The following is a 27568-nucleotide window of genomic DNA, read 5'->3' on the forward strand; positions in this document are numbered from 1 at the left end:
ACACCTGCTCCTGCCATGCAGCAAGCAAGCAGACACAAGAAAACATGCCGCAAATGATCTTGGTTTACAGCGCCCAGTATTTTCTATTGTGCCTTTTAGTTTCCCAGGTGTGTTGTTTGTTCAAATGTATTTTTCGGATAAAGGAATGTTTTTATACTTCGAGCATCTAATGACTGTGAGGTCTGATTCTGGACCAATCAGATCAGTGTAGAGAGGAATCCAGTCTGTACAATTGTGTATAAATATTTTGGAGATGATTCGGTCAAAATGACGGGGAGCACTGGAAGCAGTTCACTAATCCCTGCATCTTTTAGTTGCTCATTTTGCAGGATGTCAGGAAAAGGTGAATTTACAGAATAATACGTTTTTGAATATGATGAAATACAGTGCTGGATTGATTAAGTGTTGCAGCATTTGGTCAAAAAGTTCTAAGGTAACCTTACAAAATGTAAATAAACATGCTGTATTTCCAGTCAGTAATGGCTAAAAAGGATAATATATGTAGGTTGTGATTTGGCAGATGTGTACTTTAGTATTTAGTGAGCTTTCAAGAAGAAGAAAATCTTTATATTGGCAGTGCGGACCATAGAAGTAAAGCAGAGTAAAAAGCGAGGACATAAAATACACAGAAATACACTGAGGTCCCTCCGTCCTACCATTTTGAGGGCTCTCTCTATGTCGATGCCTTGGCTCCAGGGCACAGCGGGGTTGGCGAGGCAGTCGCCTGCGCTCCCCCTGCGAGACACATCCACTCGCTGGCGCCGAAGATACCGGAAGGCCTCCGCAATCACGAGGATGGCGTCGTGGGTCAACGCTGATGTGTACTGAGACAAACGTCAACAAGAAACTCCAGTGACACAGCGGTGACATCATCACAGCACAACGAGGCACTGCCATCACAGCAAGGTTATTATATCCGCAGCATCACTTGTTAAAAAGAACAGTGCTGCTGATGTAAAATGTAAGAAAAACAAAGCCTGGCTTTATGATTGACATAAAAATTGCACAATTATGAAGGCCGGCTCTATTCGAGGACAAGCAGGTGACGAGTTTTAAGCAGCACTGAAAAGATTCAGATTGACATATTTTCTGTGGTTTCAAAAAGCACAAAAGAAGAGCAGTGGTGGTGGTGGTGGTAGTTAAGGGGGAGGGTGGCTATCTTTGAAGATGTTAAATAAAATGCAGCATCGTCAGTCATGCCTGCACTGACCTTCAGTGGAGTGTTTTTGGCTTCTGGAAATTCTCTTTCATCCAGGCGCTCCCAGCGCTGGAGGAACTGCTGGACGATGGGGCTGTCTGGGCTGATGATCTGGAAGCCTGTGATGTTGGCTCCACCAGCAAAGACCCTGTCCAGGCTCATGTTGGAAAAACCCTGAGAGCAAAGAGCACAAGTCGCTGGTAACAGAGCAAGGGATCATTAGCAGCAAAGAAAAAATATTAAATCTAACAGCTTTAGCTTGACCAGCACGAGCTTACTTCTTACTGCTGTTTAATTAAAACACTCAGTTCAAAGTATATCATGAAAACTACATAATAAGACATGTTGCACCATGCACTTACTCGTGATATTGTTATTTCCATGTATTACTGATCATATACTGCGCTCTATTTCTTATTGTTTTTATCTATTTCATATTATTTGGTTTAAGTTTTGTCTAATGAGGTCAGGTTTATATTTCACTGCTACTTGTATACTGTATATGGCTGCATATTTGACAAGTAAAGCAATCATTGATAAAGAAATTTTTCAAACTCAGTTTGACGATACTACTGAGTTTAATCTACTGAGAGTTGCATATCTCTGCGCTGCATTGCATCACACCTAGCACTGCTGTCCTGGGTTTTTATAATGTGTTGTGTTGAGTTGTTTAACGTTGCCAGCTCTCACCAGGTTGGCAAGGATGTAGTGGTATCCTCTGGTGTTTTTTCCCGAGGTCACCACCTACAATTTTACAAGAGAAGACACACACAGTGACTCACATTCACATCTCATAACACAGAACATTTAGAGGGCTGAGATTCAGTAATGACAAAGACCTTCCATTTCAAAAGAGTTGGCAGAGAGAGAGAAAAAAGAAGACACTTTAGAGTGACATTTGCAAGGGCAAGAGGGAGCGTGTGAGCACATTTGTACATTTGTGTGTGTTTGCATGAGATGCACACAGAGTGGGGAGAAACTGTGATGACAGTGCTTGTTCCTTTCCATTAACTTCAACACATAAAATAAGGTCAAGACTCCGGCAAACCGCCCTCTCTCTTCCTGCAGCTGCCTGCGCTCCACAGTCTGCCTCTTCCTGCTCCGACTGTCTCCGACGCACATTCGACTTAATTAAACCCAAAACGTTGCGCAGCACCTGTCGGAGCCAGCAGACACACAGAGAGTGCTGCACTCGTTGATTTCTTTTAAACTTCTCTCTTTTTCACTCTTTCCTGTGCTCTCATACTCGCCCTCACTTGATTCTGATTCTCCATCGCAGAGGATGAAGCTTCAAAAAGATACTGTGGGGGTGGATGGTTGTTTTGTTTTTTTCCCTGTCTTTTCACTTTCTACACTCCCCCACAGTTTTGATAAGTATACTCAGCCACTGAAATCATCTAAATGTTGAATGTCCAGAGTGATAGTGATATTACATTGGAGAGATTTTATAAAGGACTCGAATACATATTTTACAACTGCACTGAAACAAAGACAAGCATCCCTGTGGTGTATTTTTTTTTTGTACATGTATTTCTTTCCAGTCTGACATGCTATCACAAACTAATTGTCCAGTTTAAATATCTCCTACCTGTGTTTTCATTCACACCTGTGCCTTTTAAAATCCTGTGTTTGTGCCTGCCTTCATGTCTCATAATAGTAGAAAGAACATCTTGGGTGCTCCAAGGCTGGCCCTCCGACAGGCTTATAACACTTTAAACAATATCAACAATAAATCCAATTATCTGACCTGGAAATGCAAAAATATTTCATTTGTGTTCAAGATTTTTCTCCTCCACCACCGAGTCTAAAAGTTTCACATCGTGTTTCCTTCCACAGCAAAAAAATCCTGGGAGCTGTTCTACTTATTGTCTTCCAATTTGTACTGAATAGCTTTTCATTTGCTATTCATCCATGTGAGAAGGAGCCGCAGTGACCCAAGAGCAAGCAAGTAATGAAGCTGCCGTGCCTGGAGTGACTGGCTGCAACTCTCGTTCGTCAAACACCCAGGCAGAACGCGCACGACTTCACACTTCCATGTGAGCATCTAGCCCGGACAGAGGGCCAAAGCAAAAAGAGAAAAAGCTCAGTGTGGTCTAAAAGTGACACCTCTTCTGCTGTTGACTTCAACATCATTTAGCTGTGAGAAAATAACCAACTGTTCAGATTTATTGCTTACTGTAGCTACGAGGCACACAAAAACAAATAACTGGAGATTTAAAAGTTATACCGAAATACTCTGAAGGCAGCTTATGTTTCATATTTTACTAAACTGTAGCTCACATTTAACGTCACAAGCTTTTATACAGCCATGATTCAAATGAGAAAGCTGTAATGGAGAGCAAATGTATTAATGCGTATTGCCTCATCGTCAATAAATGCTGATTCTTTATACATGAATGCATATTTCGTTGATAGATTTATCCTTTAGCTTTTGTAACAAGTGCTCCTTATTCAAAACAAATCATGTTTTGACTTGCATGTAAAAAAAAAAAATTGTTTTAAAAAAAAAAAAAAAATCCCCTGACAGCTGCATTGGGAGTCATTGAGTTGGCAGCAAGCCCAGATGAAGACAGATATTCTAAAGTTGAGCGATCTGGCTGACCATTTTCAGTTTCCTCTCCTCAGTAAATCAGAAAATTGGATGATTCTGGGATTTGGCTCTTGTTTGAGCTGGTTTGTATTTGACGGTCAATCAGTGTGTCAACAACTTAAAACATGCACAAGCTCTGACTGGCATTAAACATTAAACTAGAGTCAAATATATCATTCATACTGCATATAAAAACTATGATAAAATATTCTGAAATAATATTATAATATTCTCTTACCTAATTCATATTTGTATTATAAGAATCAAGAAATCCTGTCAGAAAAATCTATTTTCCATTTCCAGATTTGATCAGTGTAATTGAAATATTATTTGTACAGAGTTATGAATGAAAATAATTTACAAAGCAAGCATCTAATGAGCTCGGTTTTCTTAACCTTGTCTCCTGCACTTTCTGCCCTGTTAGCCTGTCCTTCTCCGGTCTGCCACGTCCAGCTCACCTGCTCACCTGCAGCCACTCTGCTAATCAACCCGCTCAGTATGTGAACAAACAGACTACAAGCAAACTATTGAAATGCTTAAGTGTTTATGTGTTGTTGTTGTTTTTTTGGTATTTATTAGATCTATTTACAACAGGAACCATGTACAAAATACATTAATCTCAAAAAGAAGAAAGATGCTTTGTACCACATTTGGCTCCTGGCAAATTTGGATCGTTTTAAGATGAATCTGCCTCTACCTTTCTCCCTGTACTGAGTTCACCTGTCTGATCTTTGTAATTTCACCTACTGATAGGGAGTAGGAGTTCACTGTTTGCATCACAACCTGTCTCTGTGTTGCGAACTCTGGGTCCTCCTTCTTTTGTCATTTGTAATTTTCTTCCAATATTTGGAAAACTCATACTGATCAAATAATCTCCACAAATATACAATACAACTATAGGATATTTAACATGTACTTTAGAATTAGAAAGGCCATAAGTAAAAAAGTTATTTTTGTGCAATTTTTCACTTGTGTGTAAAGTGCTCTCAAATTTTGCAGACAATATTTAAAAATAAACTTTTTTTCAGTCCCTACTGTCATTGTCATGTGTCACTACATGAGCACAACTTCTTGTGAGGGATGATTTGATTTGATTTGCTGTGGGATCTGCTGCCTTCTTTGTTGGCAGAGCTGTTCTGAAGAAGGAAAAAAAAAAAAAGCATCTGGGCATAACAAATATTTTTAGGATCCTGATGCTCCAGTTTCATGGTCCCCTCGGCTTTTTGTGACTATGTGAAATCACCAGAAACCTTGATGAGGTCATGCACTACCGCTGCCGAGAGAACGACACTTTTATTGTCACAGGACTCATCCCTTCCTCTCTGTCAAAATCCACTCCTCACAAAACAGCCTCTTCGAACAGCTCAGGGGGAAAAAAAAGAGGACCTGAAGCCTGAAAGCAAGAAGGAACCTGCAGTACAGATTGTTCTGACTGGCCTCTAAATTTTTAATGCTTATTGAATGGAAAGGATAGTCTCGGTGCCTTGCCCTTGCAACTGTTTTCTACAGTTAAGGTTCTCATTTGGCAACAGGCCAAGGCCTTGTGGTTGAAGGCAGCTGAATCACATCATATATCTCAAGATGTGGTTTTATTTTCATGCAACCAGTGTGCCCAAAACAGGACAAGTTTTGATTGAGAAAACAATAACTGGCTCGCATATATTTTCAACTTAAAGGTACTTGGTGGACTTTTGACCACCAGTAGCGATATGGAGCGATGTTTTTAAGAGTGGGTTTGTTTGAAACAACGTGTGGCAGCAACGTGATGCACATTCCTGTATGGTTTCGTGCTCTTCTACTGACGAACAGTCTGTGCCGGTAATGCACAGAGAAATGAGCTAGCTGAAGTAAGGAAGGAAGGAGTGCAAGCAGGCAAACCTAATTCTTAAACAATGCAGATTTTAAAGTATTAAAAAAAAACAACTGAGAATGCAAATCTTATTGGAAAGGAGTCACTGTTTAACAAATTTGTTAGGGCTCATAAATACACACAATTCTTTCTGGAAACCCCACAGGTTGCCTCTTAAAGACTATTTGAATATAACATTTTGGCAAGTCTGCATATTCACTTTCTTGCCAAGAGCAAGATGAGCAGATCAATACCACTTTGATGACGGTTAATTTAGCTTAGAATGAAGGCTGGAGGAAAGGCTATGACTCTGTCAAAGAGGCTACTGGCACACAGCTTGCAAATCAGCATGTCATATCTCATATATTTAGGCATGTCTTGTTTTTTTGTCTCTTTTGACGGAGCCATGCAACTGTTTCTTCCTCTTTCTGGTCTTTGTGCTACAGGAAGCTGCTGACGGGAACTTTGGATCTATCCGAGAGATGACGGACAGATTTGTATTGATCTTTTCGTGGCATCAAAAAAGTTTTAAAAAAAGAAAACGTATTTTGCAAAATCTAAAACTATTCCTTTGAATTTAGCCCTATAATCTACAACTGCAGAAGTAAACCAGAAGTAAAATACTGGTATATCAGCAGGATGCCTCCCTGAAAAGTTCTTTAAACTTTGTAGTTAAAAATAAAATGCTGTGTATCATCCTCCAACCCCCGCCCGTGCATTACAATCAAATGAATCATAGCTAACAGACAAATAAAGCTAGCACACAGACTAATGTTACATCTACATATTAGTATTCACCTCCATGTTGAGTACATAATCAGAGATGTGCGTCAGTCTCACTGCACTGTGGAGGAGACAAACTGTGACTCCTGAGCTCAGATAGAGAGACAGACTGAGAGAGAGCAGTAGTTTCAAGTCTCAATTATCTTTATTTGTCCATCCTCGGGCCTCCTCCTGTCCGCCTGTCTGGATGAGCAGGTCTGTGCTACGCTGTCTGAAGCTGGCCCGAGCCGGCCCGAGCTGCAGGACCATCAGCCTGAATATTCCCGGGGGAATCGCCTCTAATTGCGCAGGCTGGAGCCACAGTCCTGTGCAGAGCTGGATGTCTGCCCAGGTGCCTTCAAAAGGATTTGAATCTCTTCCCACTGATGGAGGCTTCTCTTTGTTACAGTGATTTGTCATCTGCCTACTTCATCCTGAAGTTGATAACTGTCCCTTTTGCACCAGTCAACTAATTATTGGTCTGCTACTCATAACAGAGCAAAATGTGAGGAGGGAATTAGCTGTCAAAGAAGTTGACTTGTGAGAGAGAATGGATGAAGGATGTGGCTGTGTATCAGTGAAACACTGCTCCAAATACCTCTGTAAAGCCTCATCACAAAGCTCAATCTTTAAGACTCGTTGTGTTGCACAATGAAACTGGTGTCTTTCTATCTGTACACAATACGCATATATGGAAAAACATATTACTCTTATCATTTATTGAATTAACTCTAAACAATAAGTGCCCTTAAATGACCTTTTACTGCCAGCCATGTTTATGAGACTAATCCCCGTCTGATGGTTTAAGCTGCTGATTCTCCCATTTGTAGTAGCCATCAGCTACACACTTCTAAACTTCACTCAGTCCTCTTATTGAATGCCAGTTTGGACAAAATAAAAAATGCCTATGAACTTGTAATGTTCTCACAATCCGTGTTGCAGTTGCGCACCTGCCAGCTCTCCCTCTTGCATGGGTTTGATGTTGTTTTTCATTTGGTTTTGCTTTTAAGTCAGACTACTCCAGAGTCCCCTTTAGATGCACAGGCTACAAAGAAGCCTGTACAAAAACTTCCTCTATTACAGTCGACGTTTTCCTTTTTCAGAGGCCATGTTTTTTTGTTACAGTCAAAGTTAAGAAAAAGAAAATGAAGGCCAACGAGATAGTTCAGTTCAGATAGTTCTCTCATTGTTTTGCTTTATTTGTAGGGCATTATAGTTCAAACTGGGGCATCACACAGTTTTAATGCTGAACTTTAGCATCTTTATTTGTAGCTCAAATCGAGGGTTCATACTACATATGTACTCAGTGTTAAAACAAGGAAAGCTTGGAGAAGAGAGGGAGGCAAGGAAAAGGCAAAGGACCAATAAATGTGAAGTTGCCAATTTATTTTAGTACAGCCTGCAGTTATCTCATCAGTGTTCGGTCATATTTATCACTTTACAGTTTATTTTCTGTTATAAATCCTGTAACAGTAGTCCAGACAGTGGCCGAAGAGTACACTCTACAGCAGGGCCATTCAAACTGCAGCCCGCGGGCCAGATATGTCCAGTTTGACAAAATATTCTGCGCTGCCCTTGAGGCCCCAGTGAACTTCCTATCCTGCCCTCTAGCTATTGAGTTACTAACATGCATTTTAAGCCATGCTTGCGGTGTGGTGGCACAAGGGCTGGCAATGTCAGTTAGTCCAGCAATTTCTTTACAGAAAAATGAATTCCCTATGTGCAAAAACTCATGTGATCCATTGTGATCACATGACACATTTGATTGTGCACGTGAAACATGTGGATCCAGAACATTTTTATGGTGTAATGTGTGAAGCCCATGTAGATTCCCATGTGAAAACGGTTCTACATGTTTTCCCCATGTTTTTATATGTTACAACATGTGGTAAACATATGTCATACATGTGATCACATGTCCCATGTGGAAAACATAGAAAACTAGGATTTTTCTGTAAGGGCTGGTTTAAAATCTCTCAACAACTATTGGATGAACTGCCAGTAGATTTCGTCTACAGATTTAAGGTCCCCAGAGGATGAATCCTAATGACTTTAGCTATCCTGACATCTCTTATACCACCATTAGCAAGTCAGGATTTTAGCTACATGGATTATTACCATTAAAACCAATGGCCAACAAAGCAATGGACAAATCAACAATACCAGCATTATATAACATCGACACATGTAATCTCATCCAAACACAGTATCTTGTTTCACTATGCTACCCGCTGGGTGTGGAATTCTAGTGCACCTCTGGGTGTTCAGCCGTCCTCCTATTTCCCTCCACAGCACCAGACAGGGAGCTTCACTCTACATGGCTCAATTCCCACAAGCTCTCTGCCTTTCCAGTCCTTTTTTTTGTTTTTGTTTTTTGTTCCTCTTTCAGTCTCTGACTCTGTCTCTGTCTCTGTCTTTCCACTATGCAGGAGGAGGCTGGAGGTGATGCGTCCTCTCTGGGAGAGATAACAAATCCACTGTGCTTCTGTTATTGATGAGAAGCCTTAAAGGTGTTTATCGCTATGGCTTTACTTTACTATGGGGATGAGCAGACTGACAGTTTTAAAGGTGCTAAGAGAGGCCAAACGATCCCACTGCACATTTATCAAAAATAAACCTGTAACAATTGAAACTATCTTGATGCGCAAATGATCACATATTGAATGACAGATTTCTGCATATATAAATTCATTAAATAATGCACTCAGTAGATATAATAGCCTGACTGCAGGTGGCAAATTATTATTTTGATGGTTACTGTCTCACTGATTGAAAAATAAAGCGGGTCCAGAATGGTTGCTTCCTGATGCCTGACTGATCTCAGTTGTGTTTGCTCACTCCTGCCTTTGTGAGAGATCTTCCCTCAGGCTAGGAGGGTAGGCTATTTATAGTAGGCTCATTGTTGTTGCTGTTATGGGACAGTGTGTCCTACTTACACTGGGAGCTGATATTACATTAAAGCAAGTGTTGATGTCACAGCTGTAATAAGGAATCGTTCTCAAGAGAGGCAGACGTGCCTTGCCACTGTCAAGCATCTGCAGAGACGCTCGTCTGACAGATGCTGCCAACAGGACTGCGATTCACATAAATCTGCCACAGAAAGGGGACTTTGATTGGCTTGACCTGACGTGACACAGAGTGACCACCTTTTATACGATTGGATGATTTGAATCTAATATGAAGGCAATTTCAGAACAGTTGAAGAATCCCTCTGAATTAATATGAAGGGCAGAGAAAAGGAAACTTCGCTTAATTAATGAAAATGTTCAGCGCTGTCACGAAAAATATTCAGACGCATCAGAGGAAATGAAGACGGATCTGCAGTGAAGGTCAGAGTGAAACTCGTAAGGCCGGCAGTAATGAAGATCATTATGTAGAGGGCAGAAGCCTTTATACACAAATATCTCAGCGAAGAACAGAAGGTTAAGATGTGCCCACACACACACACACACACACACACACACACACACACACACACACACAGACACACATAAAAGAGATGACACTTGTGTGCTTAATGTTTTTTGTCAGCAATACGTGCTGACTTGTAATACAAATTTAAACAAAGGTTGGCTTGAATGACCTGTGCTGTCTCATGGTTGAGTGTTATACACCTCGAGGGGACAATTATGTGTCACTAAAAAGGTTTAAAGTTATAATTGTGTCAAAACTACAAAAGTAGTTTTGTTGGTGCTACCTTTATTTTGAGGACAGGACTATTTTAGTTAGTGCAGATATTATCAAAATACTATTCAAATACAAGTCCAACTAGGAATTAGTTAGACTTGTATAGTACCAGTATAGTACTTCACTAGTTTAAAAAAAATACTCAACTATACACATAACTTGAGAAAAAGTACACTTCAAAATTCATTTACAAGACATAATGTGCTCACGTGCAAAACAGCTCCTAATCCTACAAATGAACACTAATGATCTTCTGTGTAAGTAAGCAAATTCCCAGTTAACCCTCATTTAATGCATTTTTGATGATAAAATATTCTCCATGGTGCAGCCAGTGAGCAGCATGCATTAGCAAACACTAAATCTGAATCAAGACTCGTGTGGGAAAACTGTAGCTGATGATCACCAAGGAAACCAGAATGAGGAGGCTGTGAATTAAGCCCAGGTGACCTTAAACAACGCGCGCACAAAAACACAACAAATAACAAGGCTTAATTGAATGTACCCATGTCACCTGTATTAACATCATTCCTAAATGAGAATGTTGAGATGTGAGGCAGCCGTAATGCACTCCAAGTGCTTCGGGTAATAATGAAAAAGGAGTGAAAAGTGGGGAGCGGAGCAAGAGAGGAGAGGGTCTAATTTTACTGTGTGTGTAAATGGAGATTGTGTTTTTAGGCAGACAGTGAGGCGTCAACAGTATGTTTACTACTTTAGACCATGTCGAGTCTGGAGGCTAGAGGAAGTATAATAATTTAGTAGATTTATTTCCTCATATTTAAGAAAAAACTAATTTTGTTTCCAGTGTCTTATTTTACACAAGCAAAGCAGCCTGAGTTTGTGGTGTGTGTGTGTGTGTGTGTGTGTGTGTGTGTGTGTGTGTGTGTGTGTGTGTGTGTGTGTGTGTGTGTGTGTGTGTGTGTGTGTTAACTCAGTACCTGCTCCAGTATCGAGTTGATTCTGTCCACCTCACAGTCAATGAGAAAGCGTTTCTCCTGCCGGCGGTCCATCTCCTCGATGATGCGTCTGTACTCTGTGGGGTCCACAATGTTCCCCACCGAGCGAGCCGTCACCTGCCAGTTGTTGGCTACAGCCGACTCCATGATGGCCTGAAGGATTGCAAAACCTGGGGGAGCAGAGTGGGAAGAGCTCCATCACACAACTGTCTTTTTGGGGTTTCTGAGCACACAGGCAGGAAAATGTGCAAAGAAGTCAAACTGAGGTTAAATAAAATAAGAGCTACGAGGTTGTTCAGGCTTTCAGCAGTGGTGAGCAACATGTTTAAAAGATAGAAAACTATGAACAAACTCATAGTAATGCATTGTTAGCGTGTTTGAACAGTAAAATCCTGTTGTGTAAGCGCTGCTTATAGACACATAACGGTAAAATAAATGGAGACAGAAAATGTCTACAGTATGTAAACAAAGGAGTGACACGGAACATGTCGGAGTGGTTTCAGAATAAACTAGGACTCTGTTTGGGAGTTATTCAAACAATCCCCAGACAATGAAATATGAACAGCTGCTAGAGTGGATGGAAAGAGGAAAATCAGTTGTGATCTTTCCGTCTGAATCCAAACAAACACTGAACACATGCGGTTCAAATAAAGGTGGTTTTTGATGAGATGCTAAGGTTGAAGCCTTTTGATGGCAATGCTTGGGAACTATTTTTTTCTTAGTGCATATGAATTAAACAGACATGCTTTTTTTAATTAGGCATTTAAAGAACATATTTTTGTTTGTAATACTGCTGTCCAGCACAAGTAATGACGACCCTCCTTCAGAATTAGTATCAGAGATGGCTGCCAAACATTTAAGAGCATCATAAAAAAAGATATCTGACAGACAAAACACATACAGGACTGAAGACAAGATGAAACAAGAGAGGTCCCATCGATTAAGTTAAAGCTGCAGCGCCTATAACAAAGATAGAGAGGTTACAGTGCGTAATTAACTTACTGTTAACTGGGACTGACTGAGTGTCCCTTGCTGCCTTTGCTATGTGTCACAAGAGGTTCCTCCAGTTTTCTCTCTCCTGCCTCACTGAGGAATTCAAACTCACCAATTTGACACCAGACACAACAATATGACATGTAGCATGCAGTGTAGAAAATGCAGCAGCTAAAGAAGCAGCTTAGAGAGGACAACTGGTGTAATTGAACTTACTTTGCAGAGCTTACTACAGCATGGGAGGAATGTGTAGATGAGGCATGTGAAAGGAAGAAGCTTATAGCTAACGGTAACCTGGCTGAGCAGCAACACTGAAAAGCTACATTACGCCGCGGGGGGACTTCACATAGTTCCAAGTTACCATGGTTTACTATTAAGGATTTATGGTCAGCAGTCGTGGCAGGTGACAGAGGCGGTTTCTAAATCAGCTGAAAAGAGACATCGGAGAGTGACTGATAAGAAAAGAAACCAGTTCAAGCTCAATTTGTTTTGTGTTGTTTTTTTGTCTGCATATTATCTTATCTTCACTATGTTGTTATAAATTGAATGCCAACAGAAGTAAAAATCGTTTTGCTCTTTCAATCGTACTGCTTGCGCATAAGGTTTAGCCTCTTCTGAGCTTATTGTTTATAGATATTATCATCTACTAGATGGCATTGGTGAATCTGAATATATGGGTAGCGCAGTTAAAATGAAGGGTGAACTGTCCAATGACCAGAATTACATGATCACTGGGTCACAGTGGTTCAAGATCATTACAAACACTGTTAGGCTGATTGAGGTGAAGAGACAGAAAATGGGTCAGTGCCACAGGCATGAGGCCATGTTGCTTTTTTAAAGTGAATCTCTTGTCAAACGACGGTCCAGCTCTGAAACAGCAAACCTCTAACTGTCCTTTGTAAATATAGTTCTGTGAGTAAAAGTTAGAAGTTTATTCTAAACCCTTTAAGAATCTCACATAATATGTTGGGTATATTCCTTATAGTATTGGAGCTATTAGTTGTGTTTAGTAATTAAACCCTTCGCTGTTTATTCTGTTGCTGTTTTTTTTTTTTTTGGAATATAGATGAATTTCTTTGACTACATCATTAGTACCATTACTTTAATTAATTTAAGTTATTGTTAATGCTTTTATTTTGAAGGCACTGAAAAGTTTGGGCACATCAGGTGAATCTACATTTATGGGTACGCAGATACAGCACGGGCAGACACCGGGAAGGTTTTATGTTTTTGTTTTTTTACCAGGGCAAGTGAGGCAGCAGAAGTTATTATTTTGTTTGTTTGCTCACAGAAATGGTAAAATAAACTTTATGAAATGTTATGCTGGCCTGGACAATGGACTTTGTTTCCCTGTGTAAGATTCCTTGGTGCCTGAGTGGCCATTTGAATTGGAGTTTGGTTTATTTTGTTTTATTGTTAAGTCTAAGGACAAATCGCCACTACAGTATAGTTAAAATCAGAGCAGCTACATAAAAATCCTGTACATTGTATATATTTTGCTATAACTGTTAAAAAAAAAAAAAAAAAAGCATTGTGACCCTTGAAAAGGTCAAGCAGAGAAAATATTAGTAAACAAAAAAACAGTCATTTCCCATCTGTTTTTTTGTTGAGCTGACTAGAAATGGACAACATACATCAGGAATTTGCATATTTTCATTATCTAAGGAACAGTGTATGTCGAGTGGCGGCGAAAATGCATGATGGCAGAAGCTCATGCTGTATTGGGTCATAACTAATGGACAGGAAAAAAACTGTGTTGTTTAGCACAGAGCCAAAACTCACTGCTCTAAATGAAAGGCGTCACATGTTGTGGTACCATTTTCTTTCTTTCTGAGAGGAGATAAAAATGCTGATTCCATTAAATAACTGATATTATTATGGGTGCTGAATAAGCCAGAGTAAAATGTGTTTATGTTAATGCAAGTCGGCTACAGAGCGTATCTGCTGGAAGCAGGCATTACGCAGGCTAAATGAAAACGGGTTCTCACAGCCGAGTGATGCACAACCTCCCTGCAGTACAAACCAGACTACTTTACCATCATACCTGCTCAAACTGTTACATCTCCTCCTGTACGTATGTGTTATCAGGTTAAATAGTAACGCATAGACTTCACTGCTCATTAATACTTCAGACTGTTTGGATGGGTGACACCATTCTCCATGCATTATTTGTGAATGTATAGGTGTTATGAAGGGAGAATTGTACTGTGAAAAGCCTTTTCTCATTGAGGGCCTCAGACTGTTTAATACGAACTTTTGATATTAAAGTTAGACTTTTTTTTAAATTATTAATTACACCTGAATTTCAAAGCCTCCTCCACTGAAAAATATGTTTGTCTCACCAGTGCCCATGACCTTCACTGTGCAGGGAGATGAATGTGAATGAGAGTTTGACACTAGCAGTCACATTTATCATTTATCTAAAGAGGGAACGTTTCTCTTGTTTAAATCTAAGTCAGACGTGCGCATGCATGATATTGTGACATCACAACTAGTCTAGAGGCCAAACATGGTTCAATAGGCAAGTTTTGAAAGTGTAATGTGTAATCTTAAAAATATTTACAGATGAAACTCAGAGTTTTCTTACAGAAAAACAGAATCAAACAAATTATTAATCCAAGCAGAGAATTTTAGATGTCGAAGAACAGAGCTGGAGGAAACCTTTAATGATTCTAGAAACTTTTAAAATGCTTGAAGAAACTAAACTGTGGACGCTGCATCCTTCTGAATCTGCAATCTCAACAGGATATCACCATAAAAAGTGCAACATCAAGATGCAGATGAGTCCCAGCCACCTACATGCACGGGATCTTTGGTTGCTTTCGACTCTAATCAGAGGGAAGTGCAGTTCAAATTAGCTGATGACAATTAATTTCACCACACTTTTTTCACTACTAATTGAGCTAAGATGTTATCTGGTTTAATTAAAATGTATAAGGCCGTGGAATATCTTTAAACAGGGATCAATTCTGAAAATACTGGCCATTCACCAACACTACATTCCCACAGTGGGTGCTACTACAGCACCTAAAATGTGACACATGGGAGCTGAAACTTCAGATCAGAGGCAGAGTACTTTAACAACAAAAAACAATTATATTGGGTTTTCAAACAGATCAATGCTGCAGAAATATATTGTTAACATATTCAAATATTTTTACTGAGGGCATAAAACGCTCAGAGTTGCTATAAAAATAACACTTGATGCACTTGTGTCTTCCAGGTACGAAGAAACTGTTGCAGAGTTTGGAAAGATTTGTCACTGTAAATAAATACTGATGCATCTCAGCACTTGACATGGTGTGAGATGACTGAACTTGCCATTAAACAAAAAATAATTACTGCAAAGAAGAGGTAGAGGGGTCGCGTGATCACATGTATGACACATGTTTACCACATGTTGCAACATATGATAACGCAGGGAAAATATGTGGAAAAGTTTTCCCATGGGAATCTACATGGGCTTCACTCATTATACCATGAAAACGTTCTGGATGTTTCATGTGATCACATGACTTTTTGCACACGTGAAATTGATGTGTTTTTTTCGGTGAGGGTTAAATTGTCTATGGACATTATATTATCTTTTTGGTGCCAGTAGCATCAGCTTTCAATCACAGCAAAAAGCACTAGCTGTTTTCAACTGGCTCAACAACTCGCTGGTAACTGTTATTAATGGATACACGAGTTGACATGTTCCCAATGGAGCTCCTAAGTATTCAGAGCACAGCAACTCAGCTGACACGTCCGCCCTCCCTTCCCCTGCTAGTGACCTTCACAGTGAAGTGCTCAGCAGACAGCTCTCAGATCAGGTATGGCCTTTAAAGACAAGTGGCTCTCACAGGGCGCCACCACGTTCGCCACTCAAGAGTCTACAGAGGCAAAGGAGATGTGCGCCCACATGTTTGATACCCGCAGAGGTTACAGAATTCAAAAGCAGTGTCACGTCTCGATGCATTGTTAAGATGACTGACAAGAAGCTGTTGTGCTGACCTCAGTTTGAGCCTGACTCTGTCACCGTCTAGACTTTATCAGGTCAAACATCCAGAAACATGTGCTGCTTTATCAGCTCACAGATATCAAATCCAGAATCCAGCACATTATGTCACTGGTGGCAGAAGGGAAATGAAAAGGCAGAAGCTGAGTGTCAGCTCTCCTCCCAGTATTCTGACACATGGCACTGAACACCATAAGCTGGGGCATGCAAGACATTTCGAAACGTGTTAGTAGCTGCTTAAGAAAAAGGATTTGGGGGGGATTTACAAACGACTCCCTTAGGAGTTTTATTTTTGTCCTTTTTTTCAAACCCAACTAAGCTGGATATTTGGGCTTTAAACATTTATATGAGCTAGTTGATGTGAAGCTACTGAGAATACTTACAATTAAAGATATGAGGAAATAAAAGAGAAGTTCAAAAGTCCTGAACTGAAGGAATGAACTGAATGTGACATTCAGTATACTCAAACTTCAATAACCACAATGTGAAATGTGGATGTCAAAGGATACTTGAGTCTCTTGGTGAGTATCAACACTGGTGTGATTTATCAGTCGGCACACATAATGGCAGACAGAGTTTTGGTTGACTTTGTAAACAGATGGTACATTTTACAACAGCCAGCAGGCAGGACACCCATCAAGGGCATTTTACAGAGTCAATTATTCAGCACCGACCTGAAGAATAATACATATTAATATCAGGAGCATATTGTCACGAAGCTATATTTGGCCCAAAAATTTAAAAAAATACTTCTTCTTTCAATGTTTTACAAAAACAAACTTGGTGACAGGGAAAATATGAATCAGTTAAGGTTGTGCATTGGTGTTGAATTTCAGTTTTCAGGCATGCCAATAAACAAAATACTCTCCAGCTCTGCACGGCCTTTAGTGTCTGTTAGCGCTCTGTTTTTGTTCCACAGTCTGCAAATGTGCTGCGTACCTAGGTGTTGGTGAGCAGGTAGCAGTTTTCAGTAAACAAAACAGTCTGCATCTGCATTGGCAAGTGAATAAAGTTGCGATCACAATCTGTGTATTTTCCTCTCAGAACATGGTGGAGACCAAAATGGAGGAATTTATGTTGGATTAACATTTGTCAACTGTCCAAGAAACACAACTCCAAACGATGTTGCTGTGTCTCTACAGGACGAGCAACAGGGCAACTGTTAGCTTAAGACATTAGCCAGATTAGTGTCAGTGTCAGCCTGTTTTAAAGTTCTTTTGTCCCCACTGGCTACCAATTAATGTAGTATATGTAATGACCATGAGTCCACTGGAGGACACTGTGTCAGTGTCACGTTTTTCCTTGGCTCAGCGTGAAGAAGGTCATGTGGTGAAGTACAAAGAGCAAGAAAGTCCGTGAGTCAGCAAGAAAGCAAAACTCAACGTGAATTTATTTTAATGTAAATAAGATGTAATTAACTTATATAACATACTTTAAATAACTTGGATGACGTATTAGTGATGTAAAATTACTTATTTAACATAATGATCTCCACATTAGGAACCGAACACTTCACGCCTAGGCGAGGCAAAACGTGACACTGAGCAGGTGACTGTTTTTAGCAGACAAAGCTCTGATAAATCCGCTGCCTGTCCAACACCAAACAGCCCAAAGTTTCTAACACCCCATGTAGCCAGAAAGATAGTTCCTGCAGATTAACGTAAGAAATCAGCCTTGTGCTGGAAATTTAAAAAAATCAATAATACCTTGTAACAATGACAAAACGACATTATTTGCCTACTTGAAATCTAAATTAGTGGTTCTTCACAATAATACTTATTTTATTACGTGATACAAACGAATATTCACAGGGATTTGAAGTCACAAACACAAAGAGAGAAAGACACACAGTATGTGTGTGCAAAGAACAAAACGGAAGAAAACCCCTCCAGTTTTTACTGCAACATCTGTTCACTCTGCAGTTCATTCTGCACCAGGACTCAAATGGACAGTTTGCTCTTTCATCAGCTCACGACTGAAATCAGTTTTTACTGGCTGCTACTCAAGGAGAAGGAAAAGAGGACAACAGCTCTCCGGAGGAGATTAGTGGTGATATAAACCAGACCTGCCACATGGTGACAATAGTTCAATTGTTTCAATATCATGTAAATGAGCATGGCATTTTACTGTGCAAGAAACAATCACAGTCAGGTCAAGCAGCAAACTAATGGTCTAACGTCTAACACAAGGAAAGAAATATTTGCACAAAGCAACACAACTATATGCTGTTCCAAAAAAGCTGTTCCAAGTGTCTGACACTTTTAAGCTACCATGCTATGAGCACAGCACTGATATTATATTCCAAACTGCATTGATGCTCAAGTCAACAAACACAAAAGCCATTTAATGCACTTTACTTTTAAGTTTGTCTGCAAAATGTTGCCGGAGAAATGCCTAAAGATAAAGCAATTGTTGGAGCAGGCAGCACAAAGCAGAGTTGGCCTGTATGTGGGATTCTCTTGAATATATGAGCTTAGTAGCCTACACAGCACTGCCCAGGAGATCAGTATGTACTCCTCTGATATGCTGTTCTTTGCAGCTCAGAGGATTGCTTTTATAGAGCATAGCACTAGTGGATTCAACTGTGAACAAAATTAAATTGCAGGTTATTCACAGTCAAGTATAGCGCTCTGGAGTAAAAGTAGAAATTTATATCATTGGTTGGTTTTATTTACCATATTACTTGTTTTAAAAGGCCTAGATTAAAAGAATTCCGAAGGAATAAACATTTGATCAAATGTAGAATAAATAATTTCCCAAGAGACAGAGCGAGCTAGGAGAAAGAGATTGACTGAGGCTCTGCTGGCACCTGGCCGTGTGTTTCTTCTTGTCTGTCTTGGGTAGCGGCTCACATGACGGCTGAGCGTGGTGTGCAGTCTCAACTGTGACTCAGTTGTCCCTCCCCCTCCCTGGAGAAGGTGACCTCTTTAAAATTCTCTCGCAGGCATCTGAACTGCGCCGTTGTCATGGGATGCCCAAAGCCTGAGTGCGACACTAAAGGGAACTCAGACAAAGCTACTGAACCTACTTCAGAGAAATCTCCCAAAAATCTCACGGCTTATACGTGGCTCTCCAGAGAAGACTGTTTTCAGTGGGCAACAGTCACCGAGCCAGAGAAATAAAAAAAAGATTAAAGCTGCCAAATGACGGTAAAAGGACACTTTTGAGTACAATTAGCCTAACAACGCCTCCTCCAAATGCAGTCCAATGTAGATAACAGCTCCCTGTTCCAAATTAGCTGAACTGCAAAGAGCCCTGCACCCCCACACCACCCACTCCTGCCAAATCCCTGATCAGAGCTAATCAAACAGATTATTTCTTATCTAATGACAGCTGCAAAGTCGCTAACAGAATGCTGAGCGTTTCTCCTCCTGTTTTCTTTCATCTTTTATGCAAGTTTAATTTACATTTTGCTAAATAGTTCATCAACTTTTGTTTCACTTCAGATTCTAAAGCCATAGACACATACAAATATAAAGAAAGAGTGACAGACACACACACACAGAGCAAAGATATCTGTATTTGAACCACATCCAAAGAAATGGATGGCTTGTACCCATCAATAAGAGCTGCACTGTTCTTTTTCTCCTTTCCGACAAAAAAAGCACCCTAAAAAAACACTATCCTATCTCTTAAGCAAATAAAAATGGCGTTTTCTCTTGGGCAAACAGGGAAAAGCACATTACATCAATCTCTTTCATAATGCAAAAAGACTACTATTGTAATGGCCTTGCGTTTTCCTGAAAGCAAGTGTCCTGAAATAGATGAGAGGCATTTGAGCAACACAGAAACAAGAGTTGAGGCATAAACAGAGTGGCGTCTAATAAAGCAGAAGGGCTCTCTATTAGTCACCTGGTTTCATATTTGGTCATGCAAAGTGCTCAACTCAATGCAGATTAGATATGACAGGAAAAGATGGGAGGGAGCTCCAAATTTGATGAAGTAAAAAACATTTCGGTGCATCTGACAGCATGCCTGACAGTGCTTGGCCCTCTGTGCCGTTTGCTGTTTTCTGACACAGGACGCGCACAAAGGCTTTGCTGACTCCTCTGTTCCTTCCCTCACTCTTCATCTCCATACAGTTATTCATTTGAAGACGCGGCTATTCCTTCGTCTGCGAGCAGCTGAGACAACAATGTTGAGCGGTGGAGAGATGAGAATCTGTGCTCCTCGTGTTTCCTGCACTGCTCGCCCTGTTTGCTCCCTGAGCTGGCAGGAGGGAACACACAATAGGAGCAGGCTAAGTGGACTCACACCTGATGTTAAAGGTATTGATTTCTGATCTTTTTTAAGTGGCAGCATTATGAGTAAGGAGGCAGAAGGGAAAAGTAAGTATATTGTTATTAGTAACAGGTATGTGAAATATGACTGATCAAGGTTCAGTTATTGGTTATTGGCACGATTTCAAGATGTCTCAAGCCTCATAATAATTCCGATGCTTCCATGAAACAAATGAGGGACACAGTGGCGCAGGCAGTTTTGTTACATTGACACACTTTTCTCTATTGTCAACCATTTATATTGTCATCATCGGCTCATTCACAGTAGTGCGGCGAGTAACATCCCGTCATAGTCATGTAGGTAAACAGTCCACACGTTATACACGGTAAATGGTCTCCACTTATATATCAAAGCTCTTTACAGTTTGCCTCACATTCACCAACTCACACACTAATGGCGGCGGGGTTGCCAAGCAAGACTGACCTGGGGATCGAACCGCCCAACCTTATGATTGAAGGGCAACCTGTTCTACCATCTGAAACACAGCTCCCTAAACTTAACAATTCTCTCTGCTAGACTGATGTTGCACTCATGCCAGCATAGTTAAGGTTTCTGCGCAACTCTATGCTCCTCCTTTGGTAGTGCTCTTCAAACAGCAAAAAGCTAAATGCACATGTATAACCATTTGATGTAACTCGTCAGTTCCTTCATGAAGATGGCAATTGTAATCCACAATTTCCATAAGATGCACTATGTCAAAATAAAACAATATCATGGCATACAAGTAAATATACATTTAATGTTGTGAAGATATTTTGACATGTCACGGAAGTAAAACCACAGGTATAAATAATAAATTCACGGTTTTCTGAATTATGTTCAGGGTCCTGGTACTGTGCATACTGACTCCCCATCATACTGTCATGACTTACTGGGGGAGTTGAATATAACAGATCCATCCTTAATGAGAATACATGTGCTCTTCTTACTATGACAAGTCAAAATATCTGCAGTGAAAAAGGTTGTATTCGATGACTATGGTGCCCTGAATGAAGGCATCTGTAAATATCTGCTATTCTTGTTTGTTTGCCCCACTTTTATATGTTAAGACTAGAACAGTATGAAATGTAGTATGAATAAACATACAAGAAGAATTCATGAAAAATAAATGGTATAAACAGAGCATAGCTCACAGTACAAAACTGAGGGCAGAGAGCGTTGAGGGAGGCAGGAACTGTCCAAGGTCCTGAAACAAAGACCTCAGCCAAGTTACACCAGAATAGTGAACGCATTAAGCCAAATTATGTGAATGGATGCGAAGCAAAACTGATCTTTTATCGACATCAGACAGTTTAGTGGTTTATGCCTGCTAGACTGCTAGGGTAATGACTTTGTTCACATTATCTTGGCAGACTGAGCAGATTATGCGACAATGCTCACAGCAAAGTATTTGTAATGAGACCAAGCTTTGCAACTCCCCTTTTCAAGCAAAGAACAAAGATTTACAAAGTGATGCAACCGTTTTAAGTTACGTAATGCCTTCCTCAACGTTGCTGTAGCGACACAGTGTTATATTCTCTACAATTGCAAGCCTGTCAGCCGGTCTGTTCAACAGAAAAGATGTGTCTGGAAGCAAGAACGTCCACAACAAAAGGCTAAATCCAAACGTCTCCACGCTGAGAAATCAAAGCAACAGATTTGTTGGACAGTTGAGCTCCAGAAAAGGTTTTAATAATTCAAAAACAAAAACATAATTTTGTGGATATAATGATCTCGATGCTGCAGTATGGAGCAGAAATTCTGCAGCTTACATGTTGTTTAATGCTGTTTTCACGCTGCACTGCCTCTGCATGCGTGGATGCGCATGGATCAATTGGTGCCATTTTGGGCGTTTGGGCATAGAGCGGATTTGAGTGCTTGATAACAGGGTAGGTTTGGTTCATGCAGAAACACTCGGAGACAGCCAACGCCTCAGCTGCATCTTCTCAGTGAATGCACAACATCCTTTGAGGTTTTTACCAATGAGGTCACCACACAACACACACACACACACACACACACACACACACACACACACACACACACACACACACACACACACACACACACACACACACACACACACACACACACACACACACACACACACACACAAACACACACATGCAGCATCTAAACTGCCTTTTTCCAACACACTCTGCTCTCGGTTGTAAACCTGAAGGCAGTCTGATTCCCACAGTGAATCTAAAATGTATTCAACACAGACTCAAAGAGGATTCTCAAAAGCACTGAAGACAAACAAGTGTGTTCTCTGGAACAGAACAAGAAAAATAGAGGCACTGTTCAATTTTTAAAGTTTATTAAATTTGGCGTCGTTCTGTCTAACCTTGGAGACTTTTGTATTTATAAAGGTACCACCCTTGTACTTTCTCATCTGCATCTCTTTGTTTTTTCAGAGTCCTTTGAAACCTGCCTTACAGAAAAACACCTTTCAGTCACTCCGCCTGGCTATTCTGTTACATGTGTACCCCAGTTACGCTCACCTTGTATGTTCACCATCAGACCGAATAGAGTCCTTGAACGCCAGAAGAAAACAGCTCTCTTGAAGTACAAGAGCGTGATTAATGAATCTCTGCCTCCGTCCCATATTAGGGTCAGGGGGGAAACCAGTGTTTACCCACAGAGGGTGGGTCAAGGCCTATTGATATGTGTCCATCTCAAAGTGAAGCTGCAGTAAAGTGTTCACAGAGTGGAACAGCTGCTCGGTGCCGTTCGCTCTGTCTCTCCCATTCTTTGTTAATGAGCCTGTGCGCCTGACTGCTGAGTGCAGCTCTTTAGCAGCGTGCAATTAATCAGATGTTTCCTTGCAGAGAAGAAACCAACCAGACATTTGGTGGCAGCAGCGAGGCAATGTGATTACACATTGAATGCAAATTCCCCATCAACCCCAGCTTGTCCATTTGTCAGAGCGGTAGGAGAATGCAGGAAAAAGCTGCAGTTAAAGGTTGTTAGATTGTGCTCCTTCATTTTGATGAAGACATAAAGGAAATAAGATCTAGTTTACATTATGCAGAGTTCATGAATCAGGGGACTTGAGCAGACAGTGGGCATTAGATTACAAACAAGTACATTTACTCAAGCACCGTACAGTTTGAGGTGCTTTACTTGAGTACATTTCATGCTATTTAAAAACCCCATTACATTTTAGATGGAAATATTATACTCTGTAATGACTACATTGATTTAACAGCTAAAGTCACAGGCTACAAATTAATATTTTATATACAGAACATACAATATGATGTACTTATGAGTAAAATATGTTGTAAAGAGAACCATTGGATGAGTACTAAAAGATATCAATTCAAAGTTTGCTAACATTAGCCACCATAGCAACACACAGCAAAACTGTGTGTATGAAACAGAGCATCTCACTCAAAACGATTTGCTTCACCTAAATCAGCTACAACTCTGACTGCTCACATCAATAATTACAATAATGTAGCACTGACAGGGGCCAGTCTCTGTATATTGAGTCATACTTTAATTACATTTTTCTGTTAATAGAACATTTTCACGTGGTTGTATTAGTAAAGAATCTGAGTACTTCTTCCACTACTCATATTAATACATTAAATGTACAAAAATTTACAAAAAACCTGCAGAATGGCATTGCTTCTCAAATGTCATACTGCACAAACTAGATTTTTAGACCATAAAAATATTAACAAATTGATAAATACATCTCCGTTACTGTCTCCATCCTCTCTGTAATACCTTGAAGTCATCATAGAGAGAACGAGGAACAAGGTGGAAACTGTAATTCAACATAACCATGTACCAAAGGATCAAATGGAGAACATACTGTGATTTGCTAGATTTTATCCTCAGAGATGTCCTGTGGAAATGTTTTTTTTTTTTCATTTTATGTTTCACAACAGAATTTGGTCAGTGTTTCTGTTGGCATCAGGACACTGTGGAGGTCATTAAAAAACTGCAGCTGAAGGCGTTTAAGCAGTGAGTCCACTGCTGGAAATGTTGATTTAAAGATTCTTTGAAATATTTTTTGATCACTGAAAGGCTGGTTAATGATTAATTATGACTATTTGATGCATACTGAGGTACTCCTTGTAAAATGTTGATGCAATTTGCAGTCAAATAGCTTGAAAAAAACAAACAGGGGAGGACCTTCTCTCAGCGGCTAGTTGGTAATGCGCAGATGTTCCTCAGTTCAGGAGGTCTTTTCTGCCAGCAGCCATTAGTATGTTTAATGAGGATATTTCATCTCCGTTGCACACAGGATAAATAGGTGATGTTGCACTGCAGCAGATAGACACGTACTGTATTTAATGAACCGTGTGTGTCAAAGTGTAGAGTCTGTTTTTTCTTTGTTGTGCTTCTCATGCAACTGCGTGGCTTCCTCACTTTCTAACACCTGTTTATCAAGCAGTCAATTCTCTGAACAAGACGTGGGTTGTACGAAACAGGAAGAAACCCCTGTGAAACGCAGCTGTAAGAAACAAGCTCCGCTCAGTCTTTCATAATCGTTGTGAGTATGTCAGTTAGTTAAAATAAGTTTAGATCAGTGCAGCATTTCTGTCAGTGGAAGACATCTCCAACATGAAAGTGGAGCTGAGCCTATTTGATGTCGATACCGTTTCAAATTTGCAAATTAATTGTGAAGTTCATGCAGGGCTACATTAAGTGGTATCTCTGGGCATTTTATTTTCCATCATACAAATACAGTTTTGATGAGTAGCTTTGCCCTTAGGCTAAAAAATAATAATAATCATTTTAAAAAAAACCTCTCATGGCGTGTGATGAAAGAGAAGCAATAGTCCACTTCCCCAAGATCTGGAGGGGACAGACAGTCTCATTTTAATGATTTTTTTTTCAGATTTTAAGCTGACTTTAAGATGCCTTTGTTTTTGTTCTGATACAAGGCTCTGTGTCTTGTTAAGGGACAGACATTACACACATCAGTGTAAAATGCCTCGGCAGCATATTACTGTCATATTGCCCCACAAACTATCAACACTCCTTCATATCGGCATCTCTCAAGAGCCCCCCCTGCAAGTCCCTCTCAGGCCCTTAAATAGAGCCCCCTTCCTATAATGAACATTAAACTGACATTTGGATGAGTATCGGCTGCATTGCTATCCAGAGCCGTAATGGGGAGGAGTGGGATGGGACTTTGAGCCAAAATGGGATGGCTAACCAGCCTCTCAGCAAACACAAGCTGTGCAGCATGTGGGAATCCATCCTAAACTACAGTGTTTACTCTGGTGTCACGCTGTGGAGATGGGCTGAGTATTACAGATGGTGGTGCGGCAGCCTCGACGCAGCAGGTGAAAGAGGCCGGCGAAGTCAAACAGATCACTAAGGGCCACATCAGGGGGCAATTCTGAGAAGGAGGACAACCACTTATCAGCCTCTAAAGTCTGCCACAGAGATGCATTGGCCAGATCAATAAAACTGGGCCTCTCTCCCTCAACGTGAGAGAAATAACAACCTCCTTAATGAGGTCAAACCCGACGCTGAACATACATCACAACTGTGGAAGAGTTGCTGTTAAAGATGCTCTTACAGACATAAATACAAGTGATTTTGTAGATTCTAAAAAGGCCGAAAATGGACCTGTGAGAATCAGATTCATCACCGAGCAGCAGATTGGGCACCTGAGCCGGAGATGTATGAGAGTGATTGAGGCAAGGGAAGTGAAAAAAAGGAGTGCACTTGTCCTAGAAATGCTCGATGTCGGTTTAAAAATACTTAGAATGCACAGTTCTAAAGAGTTTGGCACATTTAAGAGCAGCGACTGCAGCCAAAAAACATCTCTCCACATCCACTGACTCATTTGAAATGCATGACTTAAAGACATGTTTGGCATCACACCACACGGTATACTGTATATCGTTGCTGCTGCAGCAAGCCGGTGACCTCCTTGTGGTCCAGTTTATTCAGACAAATTGTTGCGTTGCCTTCAGATGCCGATCCTCCGAGGACCCAAAGTCTGTAAATAGGTGGCCCACATGAGGGGAGCAGGAGGCCATGAGACACATGCAGAAGTTGGAGGATGCTGTGCACTGTCTTTCTATAATCCAATTAGAGCTAAATGATAATCAGAGAGTGCCTAGGATTAGAGACACAGACGGCTGCAGTTGTACCACGGCAGCAGATCAACAGCACCTGTGAATGACTCATTTCTCGGAAGCAGGCAACTATAGAGCGTCTCTGTGAGCCGGATTCAGCCGCAGAGTGAAGCAATTTAGGATCATTACTGGCATAGATTAAAATGTATCAGGACCACTTAGAATGAGGATCGGGGGTAAGGGATTTACATATTAAAGACTCATATACACTGCATAATAACACGTCTGCATGAGCAGGGGCTTGGAACACCAATTACTTTTTCTACTTTCTCCTGCAATGAGATGTTCTGCCACTTCTCATCTTTCTTTTCCTCACTCGTGGTATTTGCATAGGCGTATGTAAGTGTGCTCTCACCTCTGTCAGTGTCATAAAGGTAGACGAACTTCTCCCACTTGTAATGGGCCAGCAGACTGAGAACAGCTCCCCGCAAACCGGGCCTCATCTGGATGACAAACTGCACGTCAGCATCGATGGGGAAGCTGGGCGTAATGAAGGAGGTGTGCAGAGCTCCGCAGAAGGAGGTCAGCGTGTTCATGGACTTCCTGTCGTAGAAGCCGAAGATGGCGTAAACTCCTCGGGAGAACTGCGAGCAGACTGGTGGCACAGACAGAGAGCAGGTTCAGGTCAGGGATGACACAAAGATTTATGACAAGCTTCTCCTTAATTCAGTAGAGATGTCAATAAACAGAGCAAACTTGACCTTTAATCAAGTTTAAGCTCACATTCAGGAACATATTGAAAGTTAAAGTTGCTGAGTCCGCTAATGACCAGTGAAGGGGAAAAAAAAAAATCTTTCATTTTCAGGTTAAGATGGGACAAAATTCATGATGGCTATCTGAATAAATGGGTGCCATGTGGGATGTCTGCTCCCCCTGGCCATGCTCTGCTGCCCAGTGCCCTTCACTTATCCTTGCTGTAAATGCAAACGCTTGGGCAATCAACTAGAAATAATGGAGAAGTCAGTGCACTGGCTACAGCTCTTAATGGACAAATACCCTGAAACATGAGCATGCAAACGTTCAAATGCTGAGCCGTGCTGCAATATAAAAGATTTATAACGAGCCCTATCTGCTGCCATCTGCGGGCCTATGGAAATGAGCTCTGGCCATAAACACTCAATAGACACTTGGTCTTACAAAGTGTTTACTATTTTATTTTATTTGCG

At 40.7% G+C, this 27568-nt stretch overlaps 1 protein-coding gene across 3 annotated transcripts in view; it reads right to left on the bottom strand.

Annotated features, from left to right (window-relative positions):
* LOC138614132 (glutamate receptor 3-like) overlaps window positions 1-27568 on the bottom strand; it is a 68383-nt gene that overhangs the window by 27320 nt on the left and 13495 nt on the right. For all 3 annotated transcript variants that reach the window (XM_069687369.1, XM_069687368.1, XM_069687370.1), the window contains exons 3-7: window positions 26758-26997; window positions 11022-11209; window positions 1889-1942; window positions 1211-1372; window positions 657-824 (exon numbers count right to left, since the gene is read on the bottom strand). In XM_069687369.1, the coding sequence (XP_069543470.1) occupies window positions 657-824; window positions 1211-1372; window positions 1889-1942; window positions 11022-11209; window positions 26758-26997 (812 nt within the window). The remainder of the gene's footprint in view (window positions 1-656; window positions 825-1210; window positions 1373-1888; window positions 1943-11021; window positions 11210-26757; window positions 26998-27568) is intronic.

Source organism: Brachyistius frenatus, unplaced genomic scaffold (genome assembly GCF_029030835.1).
Source record: "Brachyistius frenatus isolate BFR_SWC_R1_liver_20210118 unplaced genomic scaffold, ASM2903083v1 Contig_456, whole genome shotgun sequence".
Taxonomy (NCBI): domain Eukaryota; kingdom Metazoa; phylum Chordata; class Actinopteri; family Embiotocidae; genus Brachyistius; species Brachyistius frenatus.